The sequence below is a fragment of the Callorhinus ursinus genome, unplaced genomic scaffold (assembly GCF_003265705.2).
Source record: "Callorhinus ursinus isolate GAN/ISIS: 27379988/994484 unplaced genomic scaffold, GSC_fseal_2.0 scaffold8, whole genome shotgun sequence".
NCBI classification, from domain to species: domain Eukaryota; kingdom Metazoa; phylum Chordata; class Mammalia; order Carnivora; family Otariidae; genus Callorhinus; species Callorhinus ursinus.
In genome coordinates this window covers 10,220,691-10,247,283 of record NW_027397070.1, presented here as the reverse complement: position 1 = coordinate 10,247,283, position 26,593 = coordinate 10,220,691, and the positions used below count along the sequence as shown (strand labels likewise).

General features: G+C 37.2%; 1 protein-coding gene across 4 annotated transcripts in view; it reads right to left on the bottom strand.

Annotated features, from left to right (window-relative positions):
* AKAP6 (A-kinase anchoring protein 6) overlaps window positions 1-26,593 on the bottom strand; it is a 584,567-nt gene that overhangs the window by 79,224 nt on the left and 478,750 nt on the right. For all 4 annotated transcript variants that reach the window (XM_073895064.1, XM_073895063.1, XM_073895065.1 and 1 more), the window contains 2 exons: window positions 15,713-15,859; window positions 12,400-12,624 (listed from right to left, as the gene is read on the bottom strand). In XM_073895064.1, the coding sequence (XP_073751165.1) occupies window positions 12,400-12,624; window positions 15,713-15,859 (372 nt within the window). The remainder of the gene's footprint in view (window positions 1-12,399; window positions 12,625-15,712; window positions 15,860-26,593) is intronic.

Here is a 26,593-nt window from a genome sequence, read left to right as displayed (position 1 = left end):
AAGTTTATACTCAAAACAACAATGACATATCACTACATATCTATTAGAATGGTCAAAATTCAAAACACTGACAACACAAAATGCAGAAGAAGATGTGGAAAAAGGACTCTTATTCAATGCTGGTGGGAATGCAAAATGGTATGAGCACTTTGGAAGACAGTTTGGTAGTTTCTTACAAAACTAAACATACTCTTTTTTTATTATTATTATGTTATGTTAGTCACCATATAGTACATCATTAGTTTTTGATGTAGTGTTCAATGATTCATTATTTGCATATAACACCCAGTGCTCCTTACAAGAGGTGCCCTCCTTAATACCCATCACTGGGCTACCCCATCCCCTCACCCCCCTCCTCTCTGAAAATTCAAATCAAAGCCACATTGAGATACCTCCTTACCCCAGTTAGAATGGAAAAATTAACAAGGCAGGAAACAACAAATGTTGGCAAGGATGCGGAGAAAGGGGAACCCTCTTACACTATTGGTGGGAATGCAAGCTGGTACAGCCACTTTGGAAAACAGTATGGAGGTGTCTCAAAAAGTTAAAAATAGAGCTATCCTATGACCCAGCAATTGCACTACGAAGTATTTACCCCAAAGATACAGATACAGTGAAAAACTAAACATACTCTTAACCATACAATCCAGCAACCATGCTCCTTGGTATTTACCCAAAGGAGCCGAAAACTCATGTCCACATAAGAACCTGCATATGGATATTTATAGTAGCTTTATTCATAACTGCCAAAATTTAGAAGCAACCAAAATGTCCTTCAGTAGGTGAGTGGATTAATAAACTATGTTATAATCAGACAATAGGATATTATCCAGTGCTAAAAAGAAATGAGCTATCAAGCCATGAAAAAGACATAGAAGAATTTTAAATGCATATTACTAAGTGGAAGAGGTCAATCTGAAAAGGCTACATACTGTATGATTCCAACTATATAACATTCTGGAAAAGGCAAAACTACGCAGAGTAAAAAGAGTAAAAAGACTGCCAGCGTTTGGGGCAGGGGGCTAGGGGCGAGGAATGAATTTGCAGAGCACAGATTTTTAGGGCACTGAAAATACTTGGTATGATAAACCATACTGACAGATACATGTCATTATATAGCTGTTTAGACCCACAGAATGTAAGAATCAAGTGAACTGTAATACAAACTATGAACTTTGGGTGATCATGATACATCATTGCAGATTCATCAGTTGTGACAAACGTACCACTCTGGTGGGGAAAGTTGATAATGGGGGAAGCTGTGCATGTGTGGGGGCAGGGAGTATAATGGGACATCTCTGTACCTTTCCCTCAATATTCCTATGAACTTCAAATTGCTCTAAAAGAAATAGAAAATAAAAAAAAGTTTACACTCTAGTTTGTTGCAAAGACACATAGATTCCTACCTATACACACTAGAATAACATTTAAATAAGCACCGGCCTCGAGGCACATGCACACACTATTCTGTTCACTCTTCCCCTCCTTCACTTCAGATCTCAATTTAGAGTCACTCATTCTAGGAATTTCCTTGCCCCTCCCCAGGACACTATGTTAATTCCTACCACATTCTATTCTATTTGCCTGTTGACTTGTTATTATCCCCTTTAGCCTATGTGTTCCTTGGAAGAGGACAAAGGATGGTTCACCCCAGTACCCAGCACAACACTTGACACAGGTATTTGCATAAGAGAAAAGTACTGAATACATTTAAAATATCCTTATCCACACTCCCAAATAATCTTGAACTGGCTTCTCTTTTTAGTTACCAGAATCCCTCTATCCTTACACATGTTCTATTACTTCCAATGCTTTTTGTTGACAATTCTTTTCCTTATTTAAAGGGGACCTGAAGACAGAAGCAACAGCATTCCAGGAAGAGAGGGGCTCTTAGTGGGAGAGAGTCTTGAGAAGGCCTTCTACTTTTGCATCCCTACCAGCATAGCAGTTCCCAAATCCTGTCATCTCTAAGCCAGAGGTCTCTCTTAAATCCAGCCTCCTATCTTTCACTATAATTGCACTATTTCAAGTCCCCAGGACTTATCACCTAAGTTACAGAAGAGCTACCTTCCAATGGGGCTTTTTCTCTCAAAGCTGATGAACACACAACTCTGCAAGACCACTCTCCTACTCTGGGACACTGAAGATGCCCCCTTAGCTTGCTTTCAACCTCACCTGATATTAGATATGTAGATACCCCATGCTTCAGTATCAATAGACAATTTGCTATCCCTTGTATATGGTCTATATTTTTCTCATTCTGGAATTTAAATAAAACTAAGGGGAATCGAAATTTTGTTTCCTTTTTATCTGGGCCTGAAATATTTGTATAGGAAGCTACTTACAGAATCTCTCAGAGGACCTATCTTAACACTCAGTCCCAGAAAACGAAACTCCCTCCTTAAGAATAAAGAGACATAGAAAAACCAACACATACACAAACAGACACTGTAGTTCAAAGGAGAGTCCAATCTGAACACTCAAAGCAAAAGACTAATAGACTCCTTTTGAAACAGAATTAATACAAGAGAAGAGAAAACCTTAGAAAATTTTAATCCATTTCTCAAAAATATGCACAAAGATATTGCATCCATGGCACCAAGGTAGGCACTTCTGAAAATGAAACAAATTAAGATCGGCAAAGATTGTACAAAGATGAAAAGAACTTTTGGTGAATTAAAGATTGCAATGAAGACAAACTACAAAATTAGATACTGCAAAACAGCCTTGAAAATTCCACCAAAAGTCCCTGTTAAAGAAGTGGAAATAAAAATACATTTCTTTAAGTGAAAGAAAGATCCAGGGGACTCAAAATGCATAGAATAGGATTTCCAAAACGAGGGAACTAAATGTATGGAGAACTTGTGATAAACAATAGGTAAAATTCTCTGATCTAAAGCAGAATTTCAATTTTCAAAAGCAATTAGGACTCACCAAGTCCCCAGCAAAAGAAATAAAAAAAGACCAACACCCAGTCATATACAAGTGGAAAAACAAGGTTACTATGTAGCAACAAAAATCAGACTTCTCCTTTATAACTATAAATGCCAAAAGAATCATTAGCAGTTTTGATGGTCAAAGGTTATATTCCCCGTGGCAAAATTTTATATTTGGCCAAGCTATTGTTTATATGTAAGTTTAAGCAAAATACATTTTCAGACATGCCCTTGCATGTTTGGAGAATATACTAAGAATGTACTTTTCTTATAAAAATTATTAGAAGACAATATAACAGTACTAAAAGTAATTTTTTTAAGAAAATAGAAAACCATGGTATTAAAAAAACTGATGTTGAGCAATGAAATGAGTATTATGAAGAATTAATTCTGAATTATTTTTCATATTCTTATGAAATACAATGCAAACATCAAAAGAAATTATTGCAAGTATGAGAAAGAATGTAATTATATTAGTAAAGTAATAATAATAGCTAATAACTAAATCCAAGATTATATCAACAAAAATGGATAAATAGGGTAAAGGTGCAGAGAAGTCTATTTCTCATTTTAAAAGTGGCATCAGTAAGAAGTCAATCCATTGTTATTGGATATAAAGGATATGTTTTAAAAATTCCAATTTACTAGGGTAAAAAGGAACAAAACAACATGTCTTACAGCAAAATATTTATTTTATTTTTATTTTATTTTTTTATTTTTTTTTTAAAGATTTTATTTATTTATTTGAGAGAGAGAGACACAGCGAGAGAGGGAACACAAGCAGGGGGAGTGGGAGAGGGAGAAGCAGGCTTCCCGCCGAGCAGGGAGCCCGATGTGGGGCTCGATCCCAGGACCCTGAGGTCATGACCTGAGCCGAAGGCAGTCGCTTAACCAACTGAGCCACCCAGGCGCCCCACAGCAAAATATTTAAACAAGACCACAGTGTAGGCTTCACGCGTCGCTAACACTCAGCCCAGTGCCTGCCACATGGTAGGTGTCCAAGAAATATTTATTGAATGAATAAATGAATGAACATGATGAAACAAAAGATCGGCGATCCTAATCAAGAAACTAAATGTGATGGGCTTAGTGTTTTTATTAAAAGATATAGATCTTCAGATTTGATTAGAATACAATTTATAAAAAATTCACCTAAAACAATATGGTAAAAAATTGACAACAAAACGACAGGCAAGGATATATTATGCCTTTAGATACATCATGAAGGACTTCAAGGCACCTAATAGATGAGAAAGGAATAAAGCGAGGGCAGGGTCTCTGGTTCATTGTCTTAGATTCAAATCCTCCATCTCTTCACCCTGGTCATTAATTATATATGTATGTGTGTGTGTGTGTGTGTATATATATATATATATATTTTTTTTTTTTTAAGATTTTATTTATTCATTTGAGGGAGAGAGAGAGCACTAGCAGGGGAGAGAGGCAGAGGGAGAGGGAGAAGCGGACCCCCCACTGAGCAGGGAGTCTGATGCGGGGCTCGATCCCGGATCCGAGGACCTGGAGTTCATGACCTGAACTGAAGGCAAATGCTTAACCATCTGAGCCACCCAGGCGCCCCACTGGTCATTAATTTTAACCAAGAGTTTTCTGTATTCTGCTTCTCACAGACCTTGTCATCACTGTGCCAACAATTTATTGGTATAGTTCTTTCTACTTTTATTTATTTTTTTAAAAGATTTATTTATTTATTTATTTGACAGAGAGAAACACAGTGAGAGAGGGAACACAAGCAGGGGCAGTGGGAGGGGGAGAAGCAGGCTTCCCGCGGAGCAGGGAGCCCAATGCGGGGCTCAATCCCAGGACCCTGGGATCATCACCTGAGCCAAAGGCAGATGCCTAACGACTGAGCCACCCAGGCACCCCAGTTCGTTCTACTTTTAAATCAACCAAGTCCCGATGATGTATAAAACAACAAAATCATATCTATTCATGTTACCTGTGCCACCATTCCGATTGAAATTCATAATTAGGAAGACCTTTTCTTTCCCGTTTAGACCAGCATCTCTATTCAAATTATAAAGATATAATGTTAGAAAGGAAATGGGTACAAAGACAAAGTTGGCTACTGTAGCGCCAAAGGCAATAAACTCTGGTTTAAAAGATGCCTTTGTCCTTCTGAAGCATCATTCTCAATGAAGTAAAACACGACTCCTGGTACACAAAATGGGCTATGTTTTGGAAGTTTTGTGCCAGACCGAAAGTGTTGTGTAGAGGAATTAAATGTCATCTATAATTGAATAAATTTATCAAAGGAAAAAGATGCCTACTACAGAGTCACAGAATGCTAGAGGTGAAGGGAATCCTTTCAAACCAAAAACCAAGTTTACAAGAAAAGAATATCAGGCAAAAAGAAATTATTTACCAAGATCACATAGCTGGAAATCCTGGATCGTAATGTTGCCAACCAACACGACCTAGTGAGGGTACTCAATAAATACCATTCATTGGTAAACTGTAAAAGAATAATGTACTAAAGTTACAGAAGAGGACTGACATGGGTCTATCTCATGACCCTGAGATCATGATCTGGGCCATAAATCAAGAGTCGGACACCACCCAGGCGCCCCTGTTATCCCCATTTTTAAGATGAGAAACCTAGGGCTTTAAGGAAGATCATGGATTAGAAATAGGTAGAGCCGCTATAAATCCAGGCATCTTGAACCCATTGGTGTAAGCCTCTTCACTATTATGGGTCAGATGCACTGCTCCCATCCTACACTTCGATAAGTGGAGGGCATGGAGACAAGTTTGCAATTCTGTTCTCCCAGTAGCTTCCTAACCTGAGTTTATTAACAATAAAAATAACATTAAGTAATGTTAAGAAATCAATGAAGAATTAGGAATAGAAACATTAATCACACTGGTTTCAGAGCCTAAATGCAGTTCTGTTGATTTCCTAAGTAGCCATAAAGATGGGTAAGACTTCTCTCATCTTTCTAGATTAGCATTGCAGCCTTTAATGTCCATGAATCTGGTTTACCTGATAGCAGTAATACAAATGACACATATGAACTGAGTACACAGCTGTATCTTTGTATCCTCAACTCATTCCCCTTCATAGAAATCATGCAGCATCTTCTTCTAGTAAAAGGTATGCTCAGAAAGAATTAGGCCACTGTTGTTCCTTTTTATTTACTTTAAAAGGCTGCACTGGGACTGCCTGTAAAAATTTCCTGTGGGTCTTCCCACCACCCCCAGATGGTAGTGTATATAACATTTATTTAAATCTATATTTGAATTTAAACCTTAACCCAGCCAAATTTTTTTAAAGGCAGTTCTGGATTGTATCCAGTTACTTAAAATTACTAAAGTGTTAGATGATGGATTTTTTATATACGGTGGGAAAAAAAATATCTGATAAAAGCTGAATTCAGTACTTTCTTTTGATGAACTTACTTGGTTAATATAATAGCTTTTTTCAAAAAAATTTATCTAAGACATATAGAAAAGATTAAGTCCTGTCTGATGTTTGTTGATTTTGAAAGCATTCGCATGCTTTTATCACAGCCAGATTGAATCACTATAATTCTTTGCAGCTTTGCCAACAACATCATTACAAAGTTTGTAATGGCTCCAGGACAGAGCAACAGGGATGATCCCAGACCTGTAGGAACCATGGCTTCCTTTCACTTATTTCAAAACTTCTAAAATATTCTCTTCTGTCTTAAAAATATGGGTAGTAGGGGACATAGGAAGTGTGATTATATATGGTGGCATTTGAGATTGGTTATAGTGGACACGGGAGATTCCCTCTAAATGTCTTGGCTAGACTGGTCCAATTTTTTACTTCTGGAAATTACACAGTGTGATTTGGGAAAATATTTCTTCCAGCATGTGAACTGTGTTTAGCTCCTTTATTTATCTTCTTTTTTTTTTTTAAAGTAAATTAGTGATATTCCTTTTCAGAGTAATTACTTAGTAATGCTGCACATTTAATAGTTAATTTGACATCCTTTTAAAGACTCTACCCCCAAAATTTTGATTTCCAAGATTTAAAACATTGACTTACTGACTTCCTTCAGCTGGCTGTCAAGTATTCAGAAGTGGGAGGAGGAACAAAGTAGGCTACCAGTTAATGTGTTTTTTCTCTTTTCAGAAATAGATCTTTGACCTAGGGACTGTTGAGTCTACAAAGTAGAGGCCAATTCTGGAATAGACATACTAGGCCTGACTATTGGCTCTGTCATTAACTCCCTGAATGACCTCAAGCAAATTACTTCAATTTTCCCTGCCTCCATTTTCTCTTCTAGAGATACGGCATAATAAAATACCTGCCTCAGGATGGTGGTAAGGACTAAATAAACAAATGCAGGTAAAACATTTAGAAACTGTGACTGACATCCTATGAACAATGGGTAAGTGTTAGTTGTCATTGTTCAAATTGTTAAAGATCGTTTCGCTCCTCCTACTGTAGTTCCAGCATGGCCTCCTTTCACAAAAGGAGATGCAGATGGTAGCCATTCCCATGTTTATGATAATTTTTGTAATCTAGAGCAGGGTCAGGAACCAAAGGCCTGAGAGCCAAATCTGGCCCACTGCCTGCTTTTGTAAATAGTTTTGTAAATTAGTTTTATTGAACAGACTATATTAATTCATTGACATATTACTGGTGGCCGCTTTTTCCACAACAGCAGCAGAGTTGAGTAACTGTGGCAGACTGTATTATCTGGCCTTTTACAGAAAATGTTCGTCAACCCTTGATTTAGAGGACAACAAGGTTTCAATGTTTATTTTGAAGGATCGGTGAATGACCGGTTGGGAGAATACTGGAATTTGAACCTGCAGACCATGGCTTTTGCTCTGTCTCTGCTGCTAGTTGCTGCATGGATTCAAAGAAGTCATGTTGACTTTTCCACCTCTCATGTTCATCATTCATAAAAATAAATAAAAACACCCGTAAGAAAGTGATCATAATTTTCACCTTATAAGGTTTAAGTAGACTAGCTTGGACAAAAATGCTTGGTCCAATTTAAATTGCTAAGCAAATGCAGGGTATTAATCATTGCCGAGCTCACCAAATCTATTCCTCTCATTCACCTTCTTGAAGACAAAGCCTCTTGGCAGCTCTAAACTTGTCCTTCCCGGGCTGGTTCTGGGCCTAGTCCAGTGTCGCAGACTCTTTGAGCTAGTATTGAATAATTTCTCCCCAATTTGAGTCTTTAGAATAATGAATTTGGTTATGGAATACAAGGAACATATGATTAAGCAATTATTTTTTCTTTGAAGGGTCATCATTAAAGAGTAGTGCTTTCCAGCCAATGGCCTTGAAGCTGCACACACATAGCTCTAGCGGGCCCTTTTCCAGCTGACCTCATTAAATCTCTGACATGCTCTCCACATTTGATTGCAATGGTGTGTTCACTCCTTGACGATTTTGCATTTCTGTGCCAGGGGTCTTAGGTTCACACCTTTGCGTGTCTCCCCATGCTGGGCTTTTACTCTTTCTTTCTTAGGTAGAATTTTGCCTTGTGTCTAATCCCACGTTTATCACACTTACTCTCCTTCAAGAAAAAGAATACATTCCACAATTGCTTTTCCTCTTCTTCTGAATACTTGAGATCCTAATCCTTTCTTTCATCCCAGACTAAACTCTAAGAAGGAAACAGTTGTGCCTACAAAGTGATGGGTTTTCCTTTTTAGAGGCAGCACCCTCCCACCCCTTTCTCCTGGGTAGTGCACGGTGGCTTATCTATCACTACTCTGGGGGCATATAAAGGAATTCATTCTGTTAAAAGCCTGAGATTTTAGAGAATGGAGAATCATAAAGCTAAGTCCTGTGGGTAGAGCTTGTCTGCAGTATGACCAATGACATTAGAAGACCTTTGGAAACACACAAGAAGAGGAGCAATGTGGCAAAGAGTTCCACACGTACAGGTTCTCTAATAACTCTTACCTGAGAGGTTTTATCACTTAGAAAGGCAGAGGGGATCTGGTCTTTGGATTTGTGGTAAGCAAAAAGTTTTTATTCTGCATATGCTTATTATCAATTATGATTTTGGCAGGTTATAAACATTACGTTACATTATTATTATATTACAAACATTTGGTTTAATTCATCCAGTGAATGTGGTAATATACAGAACACTTGATTAATCATAAACTAAGTGCTGAAGAGTAAACAGTTCAGAAACATTTAAAATTCTGGCGAGGAAAGACATTTATTCCAACAGACAAGCATACAGCTTTCTTACAAAACGAAAAAGAAGTGCCATCATGCTAGACCCCCTTAGCTTATCTAATCAAACTCCTCAAGGTCAAAACTTTAGAAAGGACTGAAGTTTCAAGTGGTAGAGAAAAATTACCAGGGCTCCATAAGCTCAAAAAAAGTTGGAACGTTTCAATTTAAAAACTGACACATGGCAAAGAAGTTTACACTGATACAGGATAAAAACGTAAAATAAAAACACAAATATTTTCACCTCCCAAGATCTTCAGTAGCCGAAACTATTTGTATTCTGGCCAAATTGCTTAAGACTGTGACTGATAAACCAACCACAAAGAAATAGTGACATTTAATTGTCCCGTTTTTCCCTTTGAGTCATCTAGCACTGAAGGGCATTCAGTAAATATCAATAAATATCAATTTTGCATAGTAGTTCAGAGGCTTTAGAGTCAGACAGCCCTGGATTTAAAACCTAAATCTACCACTCATTATATGTGGCCTTAGACACACAAAACTTAACCTCCATGTACCTGTTCCCATAGACACATCCTGCAAAATCAAGATCCTAATACCAACTTCATAGGTTGCTATTAGAATTAAATGAGATACATGTATATACTCACAATGGAATATCATACAATTGCAAAGTAAGTGAATTACAGCCATCCTCAATGACATGAATGAATCTTGGCATTATAATATTAAATGAAAAAGGAAGTCTTAAAAGATAACATGCAGCATGATTACCTTTTAAAAAAGTTAAAAACAACTAAAATAAAAAATATTCTTTCCTGGGGCACCTGGGTGGCTCAGTCGGTTAAGTGTCTGCCTTCAGCTCGGGTCACGATCCCAGGGTCCTGGGATCAAGCCCTGGGTCAGGCTCCCTGCTCAGTGGGGAGTCTGCTTCTCCCTCTCCCTCTGCTTGTGTGCACTCTCTCTCTCAAATAAAAAATATTCTTTCCTATCAAAGGAAAGCAAGGGCACAAAGAATATTGGGTTCACGATTATCTTAGGAGAGGAGGGGATGGAAGAGGGCTGGGAAACCATATGAGGAGGTGAACATTATCATCAAGGTCCTACCTTTTTGGGGGAGGGGTAGAAAATTCTCTGTATTTATTATATTATTTTAAAAACAATTAACTACACAAGAGTAGGGTATAAAAGCAGTTAATTAATGAATAGTGACCCCCAAAACATAAAAATGCCCTAAGAAAAACAGTCTTCGAAAAAAAGAAATAAAATAGCAAAAAGCATGTGACAGTCCCTGGTAGTTTTGAAATGAAAATTCTAGGATTATTTTCAGGCACTAAAATGCACATGAATTAGGTGTAGTGGATATTTCCACAGTGGCTAGAAAGTATTAGCAAATGACTAGGACACCTAGGAATTATCTCATGATCTGAAAGTCTAGAGACTTCTCTCTGTCTCTCCCTGTTTCTCTGTTTCAGAGACTCTTGTATTTGTTTCTAGGATAGCTGAAAATCATGTTGATGACCCTATACAAAGCTTAAGCATAAAACTAATGTCTTTTGGAAGCGTCAGCAAAATTAATGCAGAACCACTTGTTCTTCCATTTATAATAATAACAAAAGTGGGAGGGAGGTTGCTTTTAAATATGAGATATGGGGGTAGGCAGGTATATAAATAATTGTAATAACAAACTTCCTGTTATTGTTTCCAATTATTATGTAACATTTTGGAGTTTATAGTATTAAGAGATTTCTATCCCTTAAATGCACCATTACAAAAAGTAGAAATAATAATTTATGTATGTAAACTCATAACTGTGTGAGATAAATACTATCACTATCCCATTTTATAGATGAAGAAATTGAGGCACCAAGGGATAATACAAGAAACATGACCAAGGTCACACAGCTATCTGGAGCCAGTAACTGGTTCACTAAAGCTGTGATATAGATACTATAAAGAAAAAATATATTTCACATCATCCAGCCTACTGATGACCAGGATGCTTTATAAGGTGCATGTTTTGTTCAAATAACACAGTGTTCAAATATCTGAAGATGCCATCTCCCTGCAATGGGGGTGAGGGCAAGACAAGTAGAGATGAAATAAGAAATCTTCTGGATATCAGATATTAGGCAGGAAAACCCATTTGCCTTGGGAAGAGGCTTTCATTTAATTTCCAGTTTGGTCCTGTCAATTCAATGGCAGAAGAGGAGGTTTCCAAAACAATCTGTAGGTGTGTGATGCAGGCAGTTTATTGGGAAGTATTGTGGTCTTACCTTTGAGGGCTCCTCCTAGGCTGTGCAGGTGAGCAAGGTAATCCTGCTTGTCTGGCAGATGGAAGGTGAACCACATGGGACTAAATTCTCTGATCGAATGCTGGAAGATTGCAGGGCTGCGAGGGGATGGCGGGGCACGGGGTGGGGTGTGGGGGGGTTGAATAAAACCTGGTCCTGTAAGGTTTTGCAAAGAAACAGTTGCTTGGGCCTAAGAAGTTCTTTCCTTCTTGGTTTTCCCCTTTCTCCTCTTTGAGACCATTCATGCCAGAAGGTTTCTTGCCACCAAGTTCATATCCTATAACCCCAAAGCCTCAGACCGACCTCAGAGTCCAAATAATCACAGCATTTACAGGAGGATTCAAGTAGTACAGATGAGCATAGGCAATAAAAGAAAATATTTGGATTCTAAACTGTTTTTGAGTAGATACTGCATAAATCACAGAAACCAATGGGGTAAATGCTTCTTCTTCATGGACACACAGTGAACACGCACACAGCTGTGTGGCTAAGGCTGGCATTTTTCTACGATGGAATATGCCTATAATGGAGGAACCTCTTTCTTCCCTCCATAAATAGTTGATTCTCTCGTATGTAAAAATTATGTTTCCTTTTGTTAGCATTAATGGTCTTCAATTAAATCACATGCTTTTATCATATCAATTTATGGAAGTATTTTTAGCCACATTATTTATGGAACATTTAGGTCTGCCTTTCAAAGTCCTCAGTAATCTGTAGTGTTTGCTGGTCTGCTTTTAATTTATCAAAGCCCTCCCTCCACAGGCACTGCACAAAACACACAAGCAGCAGTGATTTCCCCTATACAATGTGTATTTGAGAGGCTTAATGTTCATCTTTATACACGCACAGACGTTAGCATACAAGAAATGTAGAGGGTGTCTATAAATCCAAGGAAACATTTAAGTGCACAGTGATACATAGATACATGGGTATCATACTTCATGTACTTGATAAATATTTCATCCCTACCATAAAGAAAGCTTTTTATCAACTTTGATTGTTTTTTTATTACCTTAAAGTATTGCAGTTGTTTCTCAGCATTCATTGTTCCTTCCTTTTCTTGTCTCAGGCAGGAATTGAAGATGAAAAGCTCTGTATCTCTTAGCCACCCTTTCAGTTCTTTGATCCTGACCTCCAGCTGCCTTACCAGGTTTCCGCTTTCGGGAGAGAGCAGGTCACGTGGACCAGACCCACTGTGTCCTGCCATTGTGTCCTGGATCTTCTGTCCTAGGGTTTTCTAACGCATCCGATGAAAAACGAAAACAAAAACAAAAACAAACAAACAAAAAACCACCAACAACAAAAAAACAAAAACATAGATTAGCTTCAGTACCAAAAACATTCCACAGTTTGGTTAGTAACAGGAGCCTCCTGGAAGGTGTCCAGCTGCACCTGCCCCCTCACCGTGGACATTCAGTTCAGATTAGCTCATTGTTCCATTTAGGATTTTTGAATTCTTGAGCAGCGTGTATTGTTCTGACTACCGCTAGAGGCTTAAGAAGACCTCATTCACTTATAATTTCCTTTAACAGGAAGGAAAGGTTCACCATGGTCACTGATGAAAATTCATTTGAATTCTCATGACAGGAGTTTACAAGAAAATATTCTCTGCATAACGTTTCCAGGAGATAGAAGTCTGAGTTTAATCAATATACTAAAGAGGCCAAGAGTAGATTGTACATGGAGAATTAAATTCCTTTTTTTTTTTTTTTTTTTTTGGTTTCATAAAGTACAATTTCCCCAACCATATGACTGAGGGCTGTTCAGAAGGGGTAGCCTCCTTGGTGCTGTTGTTGCATTTTACCTGACTTAGAAATTGTTCAACCCCACAATTCTTCCCACTTTGCATTTCTGGATGCTAGACTTTCTAATATATGTGTCAAAGTCAGTCCCAATCCACTATGGGAGAAGCCTTCTTAGATTAACCACTATGGCATGAATGTGCAGCTGAGAGGGTTTTTTTTTGGTGGAAAACACTCTGGAGAATCAGTAGGAGTTAATCTATAATGATGAATTAAACCTACAGAAATAAGCTTTAAAACACAAATAAAATTAAGTCAACAAACATTCATTTGCTGAGTAGTGTTCTATAAATAGTATCTTCAGGAGATCCTAACAGAAAAATAGCCTTTCTTGGCAACACCCTTGTATTTTCATGGTGCAAATATTGATAATTTGAAGACCCTCCGTGGAATCCAGATTTAGCTATTGTTTTTATGCTGTAACAAAAGTAGCAGCAGGAGGTGAAATCAATGCCCTTGGAGGGTAGGGTCACAAAAAAGAATTTATTGCCACTTTTTTGTTCTGGAACAGTTTGCAATCATAAATTCTTCATAAACAGAATACTTCAGAGAATGGTCCGTCTTCATAAATATACGACAGAGGACATCAATTTCATTTAATTCACAATTTGTGTCAGCACAGCAGATGCCAATGCCTGCCTTGATAGGGTTGTTTAATATGCAATTGAGACAGAGTAATATGCAGCACAGGGGACAAAATTTCACAGATTAAACTGTACGCACCACTGACATTTCATTCTAATGTATTTCCATTCCACACTGTTCACCTTAGATGAAAGTAATATTAAAAACCATATCCCTCTATTTTACTATTGTTAGAAGTTAAAATCCTTGTCTTTAAATTTTTTTCATGCCAATTAAAATGTAATCATGCCAATTAAAGCAGGATGCCTGATGGTGGTAGTGTGGCATAGGTTCTGTTAAAATCTTCCCTCTACACTTCTCTCCCCCTAAATCATTACAGAACTCTGCATATTGTCCTCAAATGGTATTTTTTGTCAAAATGGCAACCCTTTTTCAGGTGTCTGACTCACGACGGATAGCTAAATATTCTGTCTCTTTTTTTTTTTTGGATATTATGTTGATTTAAAATTTTTGTTGAGGAAGCAACATACACAACATCGAGCAATTTTCAGAAAAGATGACTGTCAGTTACTTATCAAATTAGAAATAGATATGTTAAAATACAACATAAACTACTGCTCTTTCTGTCAAGCACATAAAGTTGCTGATCTCATCTGTTTGGTGAAACAACCCTTTAAAAATGTCTACACTAACCACATTTCTCCTGCAGGAGATCAATGAATTCTGTGGAATTTACTAGGTTCCAATTGAAATCACCATATTATAAAGCAGAAGCCATTAATTACTATTAAAAAGCAATGTACCAGTAGGCCAGAGGAAAAACTTTCAGTGTTCTAAGTTACTTTGCACAAGGGTAGAGTGTAGTGAATTTAGATGAGAAAGCAAGGATTTAAACTTGCAGTTTTTTAATCACCTAGATTAAGTATGGCATAAACTGAACACTGGCATTCCTCCAAGTCATCAAGGTACACGGAGAGCTTTTTATTCAAAATATTTTTGGAGTATTATTTCTTTAAAATTAAAAAAAAGGCAGGAAATGGAAGGCATGCAAAATTATACTCCATAACTGACACCACCCATACTTCGCTGTTATAATTAATCATTTAAGTAATTGACAAATTTAGCTTACCCTTGATTTGAAGTGAAGGCAATTTAGGAGAGAAGTTGATGAAAAAATACAGTTTAACCTCTCTCTCTCTCAGCTCTCTTCCAACAAAAGGACAGTCTGTCTCCTGCACAGTGCCATCCTGGTCTCTGGTTAACAGAATTTCTATATTGCCTTTTTGCCAGGTTCTTGCATCTCAGTCTTTGGCTGAGACCCAGCCCATCATTGCGTGAAATGAATTACATGAAACTTTTTTTTTTTGCAGGAGGGGGGGGCTTTTGTTAAAAGTGAGCTGGAAGTTGAGGCACAAAACAGAGGCCGATTTCATTCTGCAATTCAGATTTGGGTCAGATTTGCATTTTTGTTTTGGTGGCTTTAGTGTGACTTGAAAGCTGTAGCAACAACTCCACTTTTCATCTGAAGGGTACAGTAAATAGTTAAACAGTGGACGGCTCTAACATGTACCTTCAGAATAAATTCTATTAACACTCATTCAAGCATGACAAGTCAGTGTATATCAGATATACTGTATTATAGTTGACTTGGTGCATACCCATAATACATGGCATATTTTACTTACTTTTTTATGTATTAAAGAACCAAAATTATTAAAATCTGAGAGGAGACAAGCTCAGAGTAAAAAAAAAAAAATCAGCATAAGAGGAAAAGCAGTGTTTTTCCCTCATAATAGCATAAATAGCTTGTTTGAAATGTAGGTAGTGAATTGAAAGAGAGAGATATTTGTGCTTCAAATTAGAAATCAGACAGATAGAGTACTTCACTACACAAAAAATGTACACATAACCTACAAACAGTAATAAAAATGCAAATACCCCAAGCAGTTCCCATTTTTCATTAATTGAATCCACTTTTTCAAGGAGATCGTTTGGTAGTAAAACGCCACCTTTCTTCAGAGCTTCAACCTTACTAAGCAGCTCCGTCTTTTTCAGGTCCCTGATGGACATTTCCACACTGTATCGCTAAAACAAGAAGAGAGAGGAGAGTTATCATTAGGGAGACAGGTGTTCATAGAAAATCTTTGAGCACAGAGTTAGTGATGCTCATGGGTGTTAAAAGTTTTTGTTTCCAATAAAATGTCTGGGAAGGCTAAGCCTAAGGACCTTCAGAAGTTGAGGGATATTGCTGAAATCAGTCCAAATATATATTACTCACACATACATAAACATCCAAGGTATTCCATTTAGTTGACTAAGATTTATGTCATTTTATTTTATTTTTCGTTAAGATCTGAAGATTTATTTATTTTATTTTTACAGAGACAGAGAGAGAGAGAGAGCAGGAGGGAGAGAAAGCAAGCAGGGGGGAAGGGCAGAGGGAGAGAATCTTTCAAGCAGACTCCCAGGTGAGCGAGGAGTCCAACTCAGGGCTTGATCCCACGACCCACGAGATCACAATGCAAACCGAAAGAGTCAGATGCTTAACTGACTGAGCCACCCAGGCTCCCCGATTTATGTCATTTTAAAGTAAAGTTTACACACACATTTGATCTTTAATTTAAAATATTCCAAATAGGAAAATACCTGGTCCAGGGAGATTTAATATTACAGTTGATTTCGGTCAACACTTGGCTCCAGAGTGCTGCCCATCTCTCATCTCTGCCCCACAAGGTGGTACAGGGTTGTACAAATAAAATGATCCCTAAAGATTGTGTGACCTTCCTCCTTATCCTGTAAGTCTCCTGAATTCTCAGTTAACACTCCCCCCACCCCCATTTTTCTTTTACTTAAAAACTGCATGGGCTTGAGAAGAGGTACATATAGAGAAAAAAGAGCAAACCAGTGCTTTGGAAATGTTTACAAATCTATGCTTCTTTATTGATTATGATAAAATGTCCCCAAACATCACAACTGACTACAGACACTTCTCCCCCAATATACACTGTATTCTAATGAACTGCCGAGTGAGTCTCTGCTAAAAGATGTTTTGCTAGAGATAATCTAAGTGCCATTTAATATGGCAGTTACTATAGTGATTCTCTTCAAATAACTCTATTTGGATAACTTCATAGTTAGAAAGCCTAACATTACGAACAGCTATAAATGACTCTGGCTATATTTTTAAAATGTACTACACATAAAAACACCTCTGAGTAGAAAACTAGACTCTGGTTAAAATATTACACATATTTTACAACTTTAGCATGTTTCCAAAATATAATGGCAATCCCCCAATTTTTTCTTTGAGGTGCGCAAGTTGGGCCACTGAGGCCTTTGGTAGTATGGCTCCTTTGCTCTAAGTGAGCTAAGACAGGACCTTATCAGATCTAATCAGAAAAGCTTTTGTCTGGGCAAAGCAGCAAATCAGCCAAGTTCAAAACATGCCCAAGGATGTTATTCACCCTGAAAACATGGTATTATCTAAGATCCCAAACTAAAATACAATTGGAAGCAGCTTAAAGGAAAAGAAGGTATGAGATTCTTATTTTGGGTAATAGATCCTCAGTATTTACGTGCATATGTTTGCATACTTTTAGTTTCAGATTTTAATCTTTCATTTACACTAAACATGCACATCATTTGTATTATGTAAACTTCTCCAAATGTTAGTCATTTGTGGCTCACAGAACAAAATGTTTTAAATGAGGTGATTTAAAGCATTTCATAGTATTAATGAATGTTGATCAGGGTGTCGAAATATCCAAAATTACATGAATATGCATCATGAAAAAAATCAAGGGTTGTTTTAGAGCTCCTCCAGAATTTGACCTGTGATACATGGGAGATTCTGATTGCATTTTCCAACGTCAGGCAATTACCAGGACCCTGTCACTCCAATACTTAAAAAACACACTGGCCACTCAAGTTTTCTGGACAAAACACTCAACAAGTATTCTAGAAACCTCGATAGTGTTTTATTTATCAGAGTGATGACTGAGGAGAGGCCAATCTGCTTTATGTAATCAGATTCCCATCTAAAGATGATGCTGCTGACAAAGATTTACATAATTAATTTGGTAAGACTTCTTTGACATAATATTGGGGAAACCGGCATTTCAGGCAGGCAGAAGAATCTTATTCAAATTTTTTGCTCATGCCACGTGCACTGACAGAAGGAGTCCTCCGGCTGTGCCGCCTGTGAGCAGCCTCCACCAGTTATCACTGTCACTTATGACAAGCTCATCCCCTCTCTTTACCCCAACTTTTAATGGCTCCCACACAGCAGATCAGTCAAGACAGAGAACAGTTTAGATTTGTCCCATAAAAATGAGAGTCTTGTAATAATAAAAAAATATAAAAAGCAATTAATTTAATTTTAGACATAATAAAATAATTTTCCCTATGAAATGCGGTACAAATAGTCACTGCAACGGCTATTATAAAAGGTTATTACGCTAAAAAAACCTTGTCTCTAGGTATGCTCCCTGTCATGTCACCGTGTAACCTACTGTATAAATAGCTTGATTAAAGATGTGATTGATGGACAGTGCCTTCAAACTATAAAAGCTAAGAGAATCCAGCTAATTGTTAGGTGTGTTGGTATGTGCATGAGAGGTACTCGAATGTCATGTAATTTAAGGCAAAAATATTTATTTTAATTTTTGAGGCACTCCGAAGGTTGAATCTGATACGATTTAGGGACCTCAAGTTGTATATGTATGTAGCGATGCCAGAGGGTTGTTTTTGTTGAGGCTCAAGGTGTTTTGCTCTTCTCTTCAACATCTTTCCAGAAGCCTTAGACAGGGAGAATCAACCACCAGCTCTATCAGTTCTCAGTCATCCTATCAAGTAGGGCTACTTTGTCCTGTGGCGAGAAGATAATTTAATCTTCATATTCATTTCACCCACAGCAGTAAGTGAGCAGAGGCTGCCCCATTGTGTCCTATAGTCTGGGGTTATTATGATAGAGACTACTCTTCAATAGCCCAAAATGAGATTAACAAAGTTAAAGTCAGATGGCTTTTCTTGAGTGTTAAGGTAAATAAGCATCCAGTATTTAATTTCCCCACAGCACCTGCTGTGGGCCTCTCTGTCTAGTCAAAAATAAAATATACTCTATTGAAAGGGCATATTTACATTATCAAGTGTATTTGCTTGGTCAATTCAATTTTGACTAATGAAGCCTCCTAATAGATACGTGAATGATCTAAATTAAAGACATAGGCCACTCCTATCCTAAATGCCACTCCTATGTGTACAGAAGGTATGTAAGAACACTTTAAAAACAGAGTTAAAAATAACCACAAACACTAGCTTGCTATTTTAACCAAAAATTAAAGAAGTTTTTAGAAATTCTTATTCAGTGCTTACTTTTTAAAAAGACAAGTGCTGAAATTGAATTATAAAACAAAGCCAGTAAAAACAGGAATTTCTGAAATAAATATAACTAGAAATGCATAAAGACTTGATTGAGATAACTTTTTTGACAGTTATGCTAAAGGCTCTTTTCCCTCCTAAAATCTTTTTTTTTTTTTTGTTAAAAATCACACCAAAAATTCTGCCCAAATGGAGACTGGAACAATGCCTTGAAACAGTGTTAATTGTCACCATGGAAACCAGAAGAATAAGCCATTTTGAAACTGGTATAGAAGGCACACATTGAGCAACTCAAGCATTTTTCTGCCTCCCTCAATGTTAAAGAACAAGATGCCTTGTCACTGTGAGGTCAGAGAAAGAAAGCATCATGAAAGGGTTGTAGATGCTCACTGTCTAGTAAATAAAAAAATAGAAAATAAACTACATACAGCTAATGCTATAAGACTCTACCCAGTGAATCTTTTTGAAATAGAAAGATCATCAAAAGATGGCGAGGATGGGGGGATGGATTCCACCTAAGCAAAACTTCAGGGCTATATTATGTGAACCTTGCCCCCAAAGCTCCCTGGGAATTCTGCTGTTGTAATAAAACTTCAGAAGAGGAAAGAAAAAAGGCAGCATGATGGAATTCAAAATAATGCTCTAAAAGCACACAGAGAGATTAAGACATCCATTGTAAGACTTTTGTATGGTGCTTCTGTTGGTTATGCTGAAAAGAGACCAGACATTGCTGAGCAGAGAGTGAAGTTTGGGCTACGAGAAACATAAGAATTAAACCAAAGAATTTTCTTGATTATTAGAATAGGGCTGTCCGATTCTGTGTCTTCAGGGTTGGAGTATTTACATCTTATGCCATATTTTAACTGGGCTTTACGTGACTTTCTATTAGGAAGAGTTAAAGCAAGGAAAATGATCTAGTTATTAGAATAACAAGTGTGAGTATCTTTCCCAGTGCAAAGTAATACCACAAACACCTGTGTAGCAGGCATAATCCCCCTTTCCCGAAAACTCACAACAGAAAGATAGAGAAAATATGGCAAGGAAAAAAATGTATTTTAGCCTATTTACAAGAAAGCATATGCTAGGAATACACCCAAACACCAAACTACTGGAAAACTATACATGAAAATATGCATTTTTGCACAAAACTGCAGAGATGTGTCTGTCTGTGACTCCCGTATTGTGCTTCCTGGCTAGTGTTTGCCCTCCTCGTGCGAGGCTTCATGGTGGCCCCTCAGCAAGTCCATGCCTAATGCCATTCAGTGGTGAACAAAGAGTCTTTTTATACGAAAGTCCAGGGTCCACGGCTCAGCTGTACATGCCCCCGAGTGCAGGAATCTGCTAGAGGCCAGCGCCATCTCTACAGAAACTTTACGCCACCCGCCGTTCCAGGACACCAGTGTCTAGCCTCTCACTACGCGCGTGATGTTTCACATGGAGCCAATATCACCAACACTTCAGGAAGATGTGCAAGATGGAAGGAGGCTCATGCCCAAGACAAATAATAGTCGTTATTTCTTACAAACTCTTTGTATTTTGCCATTAGCAATTTATGGCAAATAATTGCACAGAGAAATTATAAAGACTCCTACAATTGTCCTTGTAAATTAATAATAGGCTTTCTTGATTGGGATAAATTTGCTGCTGAGCCTTTGGAAAAATTAAAAAGTGCAATGTCATTTAAAATTGCCAGAACTCGCACAGCAAATTACATCTGAGGTTAAGAATTGAGTTTTACCCCCTCTTCTAGCTTATTCCATTTGCATGATCTGGAAATCACATTACATTGGCCATGTATTGTTAATTGGACATAGATTGCATTATCTTTAATATAAATCAAACTACAAATATTAAAATGAATTGCAAATTCCCTAATAGAAGATCATAAAACAATCTTTTTTAAAGTATCTCCCATTAATAATTTAATTCCAATTATATCACTCAGAAAACTTAAGTAGGAAACCTGGCAACTTATTTCTCCAATCATTTCTTTTACATAACAAATACCTAAGCCTTTGAAAATAAATACCCAGGGCAGAATTCATTGTTATAGAGAAGAAAAATAAAAACACGAAGAACTGAAAACTTTTCATTCTGATTGCATGTAAAATACGGCATAGGAACACCAAGCCTGCCTGTCTCATCCCTTCCCTACCCACGTCAAGGGTGAGAAAGAAGTCTCCACAGAAAAGATTTAGCTAAGTTCCAGAACTATTGTAATCTTACTCTCTAAAATTATAAAATTGATTATTATGCTTCTATTTATTTTTTAAAAGGTTCTCTAGCCCTTATCTTTCCCTATAAATCTGCTATCTTTCTGAAGCCTTTGCATGGCCTTTAATGAGTTTATATTAAATATTTAATACTGTTTAGGGCATATCCACTACTACCCAAAACAGTTATATTCCCAGCAGTCCCACTGTTTTAGGCAGAGGACTTGATTGATCCTCCTAGCCTGAATTGAGTAGAATGAAAAGAAGCAGTTGGAAAATAGCAGCAATCATTTAATGCAGATGACCTCTGACAGCCTCGCAGCTCTTCTATCTGAACAGAAATTTGCATGGGGTCTCTGTGCAGAGGAACAATGTAACCTAAATGGTAGACAATCTTTATTCTAATGAAGTGGGTGTCAAGGTCAATGTAAAACTGCAATGATAAATGGTGCACCACTAGGCAAGAGAAGTTGCATGGGCATTGTAGTGCTTTCACATTAATTGAAGACTGAAATGCACTGCGTGAAAAGCACAAGCCTCTCTTTTCACCATAATGTGTTAATGCGCCAATGCCGAAATGATTTCTTCAAGATGTTTGCCTGTTGACACATATCTTATTGCAAAAATAACACAAATGTGGAATTATGGCAAAAAATGGACATTTTTAGAATTTAGCTTTTTCCTGGAACAGAATTATAAAAACCTAAATAAAATGTCCCCAAACAACGTCCTGACACCTAATCTAATTCCTTTGATCCCCTTTTCTTTTCTTTTTCTATTTAGACCTGTCTTTAATTAGTTTCAACCAGGCAACCTTTATGGACCCCTTCTCTTGGTACTTTTATACTGAGCTAACTGTAAAAGAGGACCAAGGAGAGGAGAATCATTCGAATACTATTTTTTCTTCTCACTTCTAAGTTTTCTGCTTAGTCTGCAGTTAAGATCTTCAGGTATTGTTTGTTCTGAATGAAAATGTATGAAAAGCCTATGGTTTGTAAAAGAAAATAACTATTTTCTAGTGTGAGAAACTAGAAAACTATAATCTGGCCATTTGACATTGCCAAAATGACTATACAGCAATAATTACACCATTTCTTCAGTTGATCTAGCAATTTTGTGGCAGCCAATTTTTTTTGTTATAAAAATAAGGACTGTAAGCTGCTTTAAAAAAAATCCTGATCTACTTAAGCCTGTCGAGGGGACATTGTTTGCTAATACACTCATTAGCAACCAAGCATTTTAACTTCATCAATTAAACAGGAAATGGAGTTGCACCATTAGTTTTACAATTTGCTAAAATACTGATAAGAGCATATTACGAACCATTTGAGAAACATTTCCAGGCTCAACCCATAATATGTCATAAACTCGATGCATTTTTATGGTTGACTTTTTTTTTTTCTGATTCCGGTAGATGTAGCCACCTTTCTAACACTAAGCTTCCTGCTACAAATAGATTTTAACAATGGAATTACAGTTATACTTGTCAGGAACGGTCTGCGGGTCTTTCAGTCTGTAGTCTTGGTGACGAGGAGGCTATTAGTATGATTTACTAGAAAATAAATGATATTGCTGGTTTGCAATTCTGATGGAAAAAAAAGTGTTTCAAATAGAATTTAAAATTCCTTAAATGGTAATTCAGAGGGAAAAAAATCTCAATATGAAGGAGGATAGTGAAAAAGAAAAAAAAGTTACTGATGAAACTGTTTAAAAAACTGTACAGCTTCATCTGTGTGTGATTTGTCAGGTCTGAAGCTTTGACGTGCCCAAGGGGCAGACCCCAGCGGGGAGTAGGCTGCCGAGCTAAATAGCTGTGAAAGAAGTCTTAATGTAGGATGGAATTCAAACTAACCTTGACATGACCTCGGGAAAAATATGCAAAAAGTAAAATGAATGCACTCTGCAAGATACATCCTAATTTTGTGGTGGAGCTGGTTAGTTTTACAAACATAACTGAGACCTTAAAAGAAAAATAGAAAGCTAGTAAAAGGGGCAAACTTTGGAATTCAGGCAAAAAACGTAAGCAAGCATGATGTGTTACTGTGAAGGCATGTGAACCATTTGGAAAGAATCCAAATAAAAACCCACACCGAACAATATTGTTGTCAGCCTGTCTATTCAGGAAAATTGTTTTTTTTTTTTTTTTTTTTTTTAGGTTGAATATAAATGACACAAAGCCAAGATTACATCACTGCATTACAAAGTCTGTTGTGGGTTTTAGCTGAACAAGCCCCATGGATCTATTGGTTTAGGACAGTAATTCAGTAAGGAGGTTTTAATGTGTTATTTTTCCTCCAGTGACAATAAAAAATAGAGGAATTTAAGGAAGAAATAGCGTGGGTGCTCTCTAGTCTATCTCTTGCTTTTGATCTGTATTTGATAAGCCAGGCTCACATTTTAGTTGATGCATTGAGTCTTGATTTGACTTTATTATAAATTTTGCCTGTTTTGAAGTGATCGGCTTAGGAGGAAGGCATTTGTTCTAGGTCCCCGGCCAAGAACTGGCTAACTCACTGGATATATGGAAATTTTAATTGACTGTCAACTTGTGTAGAAATTCAATCCTATTACCTTCTCAATGCAATTTTGTAGCAATACCAGTTATTTACTACACTACTAACCAGATTTTAAACATAATTAAATTGCTAAGAACATACACCCAAAATCTAATGACTTAAATCCCTACAGCGAGGATGTGAATTCCTAGATCAGGTATATTAGATTTTCATAAGCATAAAGTGAGCAGAAGGATGCAATCATTTAGAAGCACAGAAGTACAAGGAGTTTTCCTGAGAACCTGTCGAACAACATATGTAAAGATCACGGTTTCATGGATATGTTATACCACAGGGCTCTTTTTTGGTCTAGTCTTATTCGATATTTTTATTAATGATACATAAAAGTAAAATATGTATATGGCATGTTGACTGGATTGCCAGGTTATACTAATCTCAATGATCAATAAAGAATAATAAATATTTTAGTTCAGAGATCAGGAATTCAAATACATACAAGGTAGCGGTATACTAGCAAACTGGCTCTCTGGGGGGAAAAAAAAAAATAAAGCCCTGATTTATAGTGTTTGCTGATTTCCCTGATATAAATACTCCAACCATGGCAGATTCCAAACTACCAAAGGTTGCTACTGCCAGCAAAATTCCTGAGTACTGAATAACCAGTTCTTCTGAGCCGGTACTAGCCAGCCCCAGGACCCTACTGCCTGGCAGCTAATGGAAAGAAGTTGAGTTGAGCACAGATCAGTCATCCTTTTTCATGCTCTAACTGTTGCTAGTGTCTTGGAAAAAGAGAACTGTTTTCTCTACTAAAAGAAAAACAATGCAAAAATGTGAGGATTACTAACACTCAATCCCAGTGAAGGGGGAAAGGAAGAAGTAGTGTGGATTATGGAGGGTAGGAGAACACAAGTTCCATCTACAAGGGGCAACCACTACTCAGCTCTGCCAACTGTTCCTACGTTGAGAATATGGCTTCAAGATGGCTTCTATATGAACAGGGATATATGTTTAAGAGAAGCCAGAAATACATATTTTCATGTGAAATCTCCTAATTTTTATATGTTGAATTAAAACTTTTTTAACACTGTACAAGCCAAACTATGTTTCTGAGTTGGATCTGATTCATAGGCAACTGCTTCACAATGTCTGTTTATGATGATACTATACTCCAAAGGGAACACAAGATGCTAGCAGAGTAGATTAATCTAAACAGGAGATATGATATATGTCAAGCCTGAGATAATCACTTCCCACCAATTAAAAAAATAAAAATACAAAAACTGCATAAATAACAGAAGTAAGTAGGCTTCAACTGTCTTTAGGTTCAATGAGTCAACAGACAGTGGAAGGTAAATATAAAAAACGAAATACGTTTTGGGGCTGGATTGAGACAGACATAGGGTTATAAATAAGAAAAGCAACAGATCAGTTTGATTGTGACTTACTAAGCCCAAACCTGCAGTCCTGGTTCTGGTTGGGTTCCATTTTCAAAGCGGGGCTTAGACAATGTCTAAAATGTCCAAAGGAGAGCACTCAAGGAAGGCAGAATATTCAATGCTTCCCCAAGGAGCAAGCTGTTGAAGGAGCTGAAGATATTCAGCCAAGGGTAAGTAAGAGTTGAAGATGAGAGAAGAGAGGGAAGGACATGTTAGCAGACTTAGAAAACTGGAGGGCTTTCAATAGAAAATATTAATTTCTTTCATCTGGTCTCAGAGGTCAGGCAATGGGATCAAAGGCTGAAGAACAAGTAGGAGCAGAGCTTGGGCAACAGGGAGCTCCCACTTACCACAGGTATTCAGGTAGAGACCAGAAGTGTATGTGGTTGGGAGATTTTATGAGATAATGAGGCCCTGAATGAGGACTGGCCTAGAAAATAAAGTCTAAAGTTCCTCTCTGTTTTAGAAAGTTGAGCTTCTTTGGGCTCACATCACCAAATCAGCCATAGCAATCATATTATTCTGTGTATAGGAGGAATGTCAAGACCAAAACACACCAAGTCAAGGAGAAGCCACCACTTACTGGAACAAGACTCACATAGAAGATTCTCATGTAGAGAAACCTAGGAGACAAGGGAGCAGAGATACAACCACATAAAATGTAAGCTATACAATCAGAGCTCAAGATAGGACACTAAAAATGAGAAGAAAAGGCAACATTAAATGAAAATCCTCAAATCATCTTCAATCTGTACTACTTTAGGAAAGTATTTCATTGAATTTGAGATATTAAATGAAACCTTTGGGTCCTTTTTTTTGGTAAATATTTTATGGGAAACCTCTATAGAATTTATGCAGTTAAGTCCATATTTCAACAAGGTCTTTCCTGCAGATTTGTTTTAAAGACATAAACTTCACAAATGGCACTCTCAAAAAATGTCTTCTATCAATACAGAACTTTCTCTAACAGATTGAAAAAAATGTGTTATAACCCTTGCTGCCAGCAGTGTGGGCATAATGGCAATTTCTCCTCCATGCTATGAAACTTCATGGTTGTGCTATATTATGTTGAAAATCTGCACATCTCAATGGGTTTTCTGTGCATTCCAATGCACTTCAGTGACGATGTGGATCATTGCCATAATACATCATGACTGTTCTAATTACGGTTTCATTATGATGCACCATATCAGGGCTGTCGTAATGTCATGTCAGCACATAGTAAGAATAGTTATGCAATTATGTAATATCTGTTAGAGTACATAGTGTAGGATG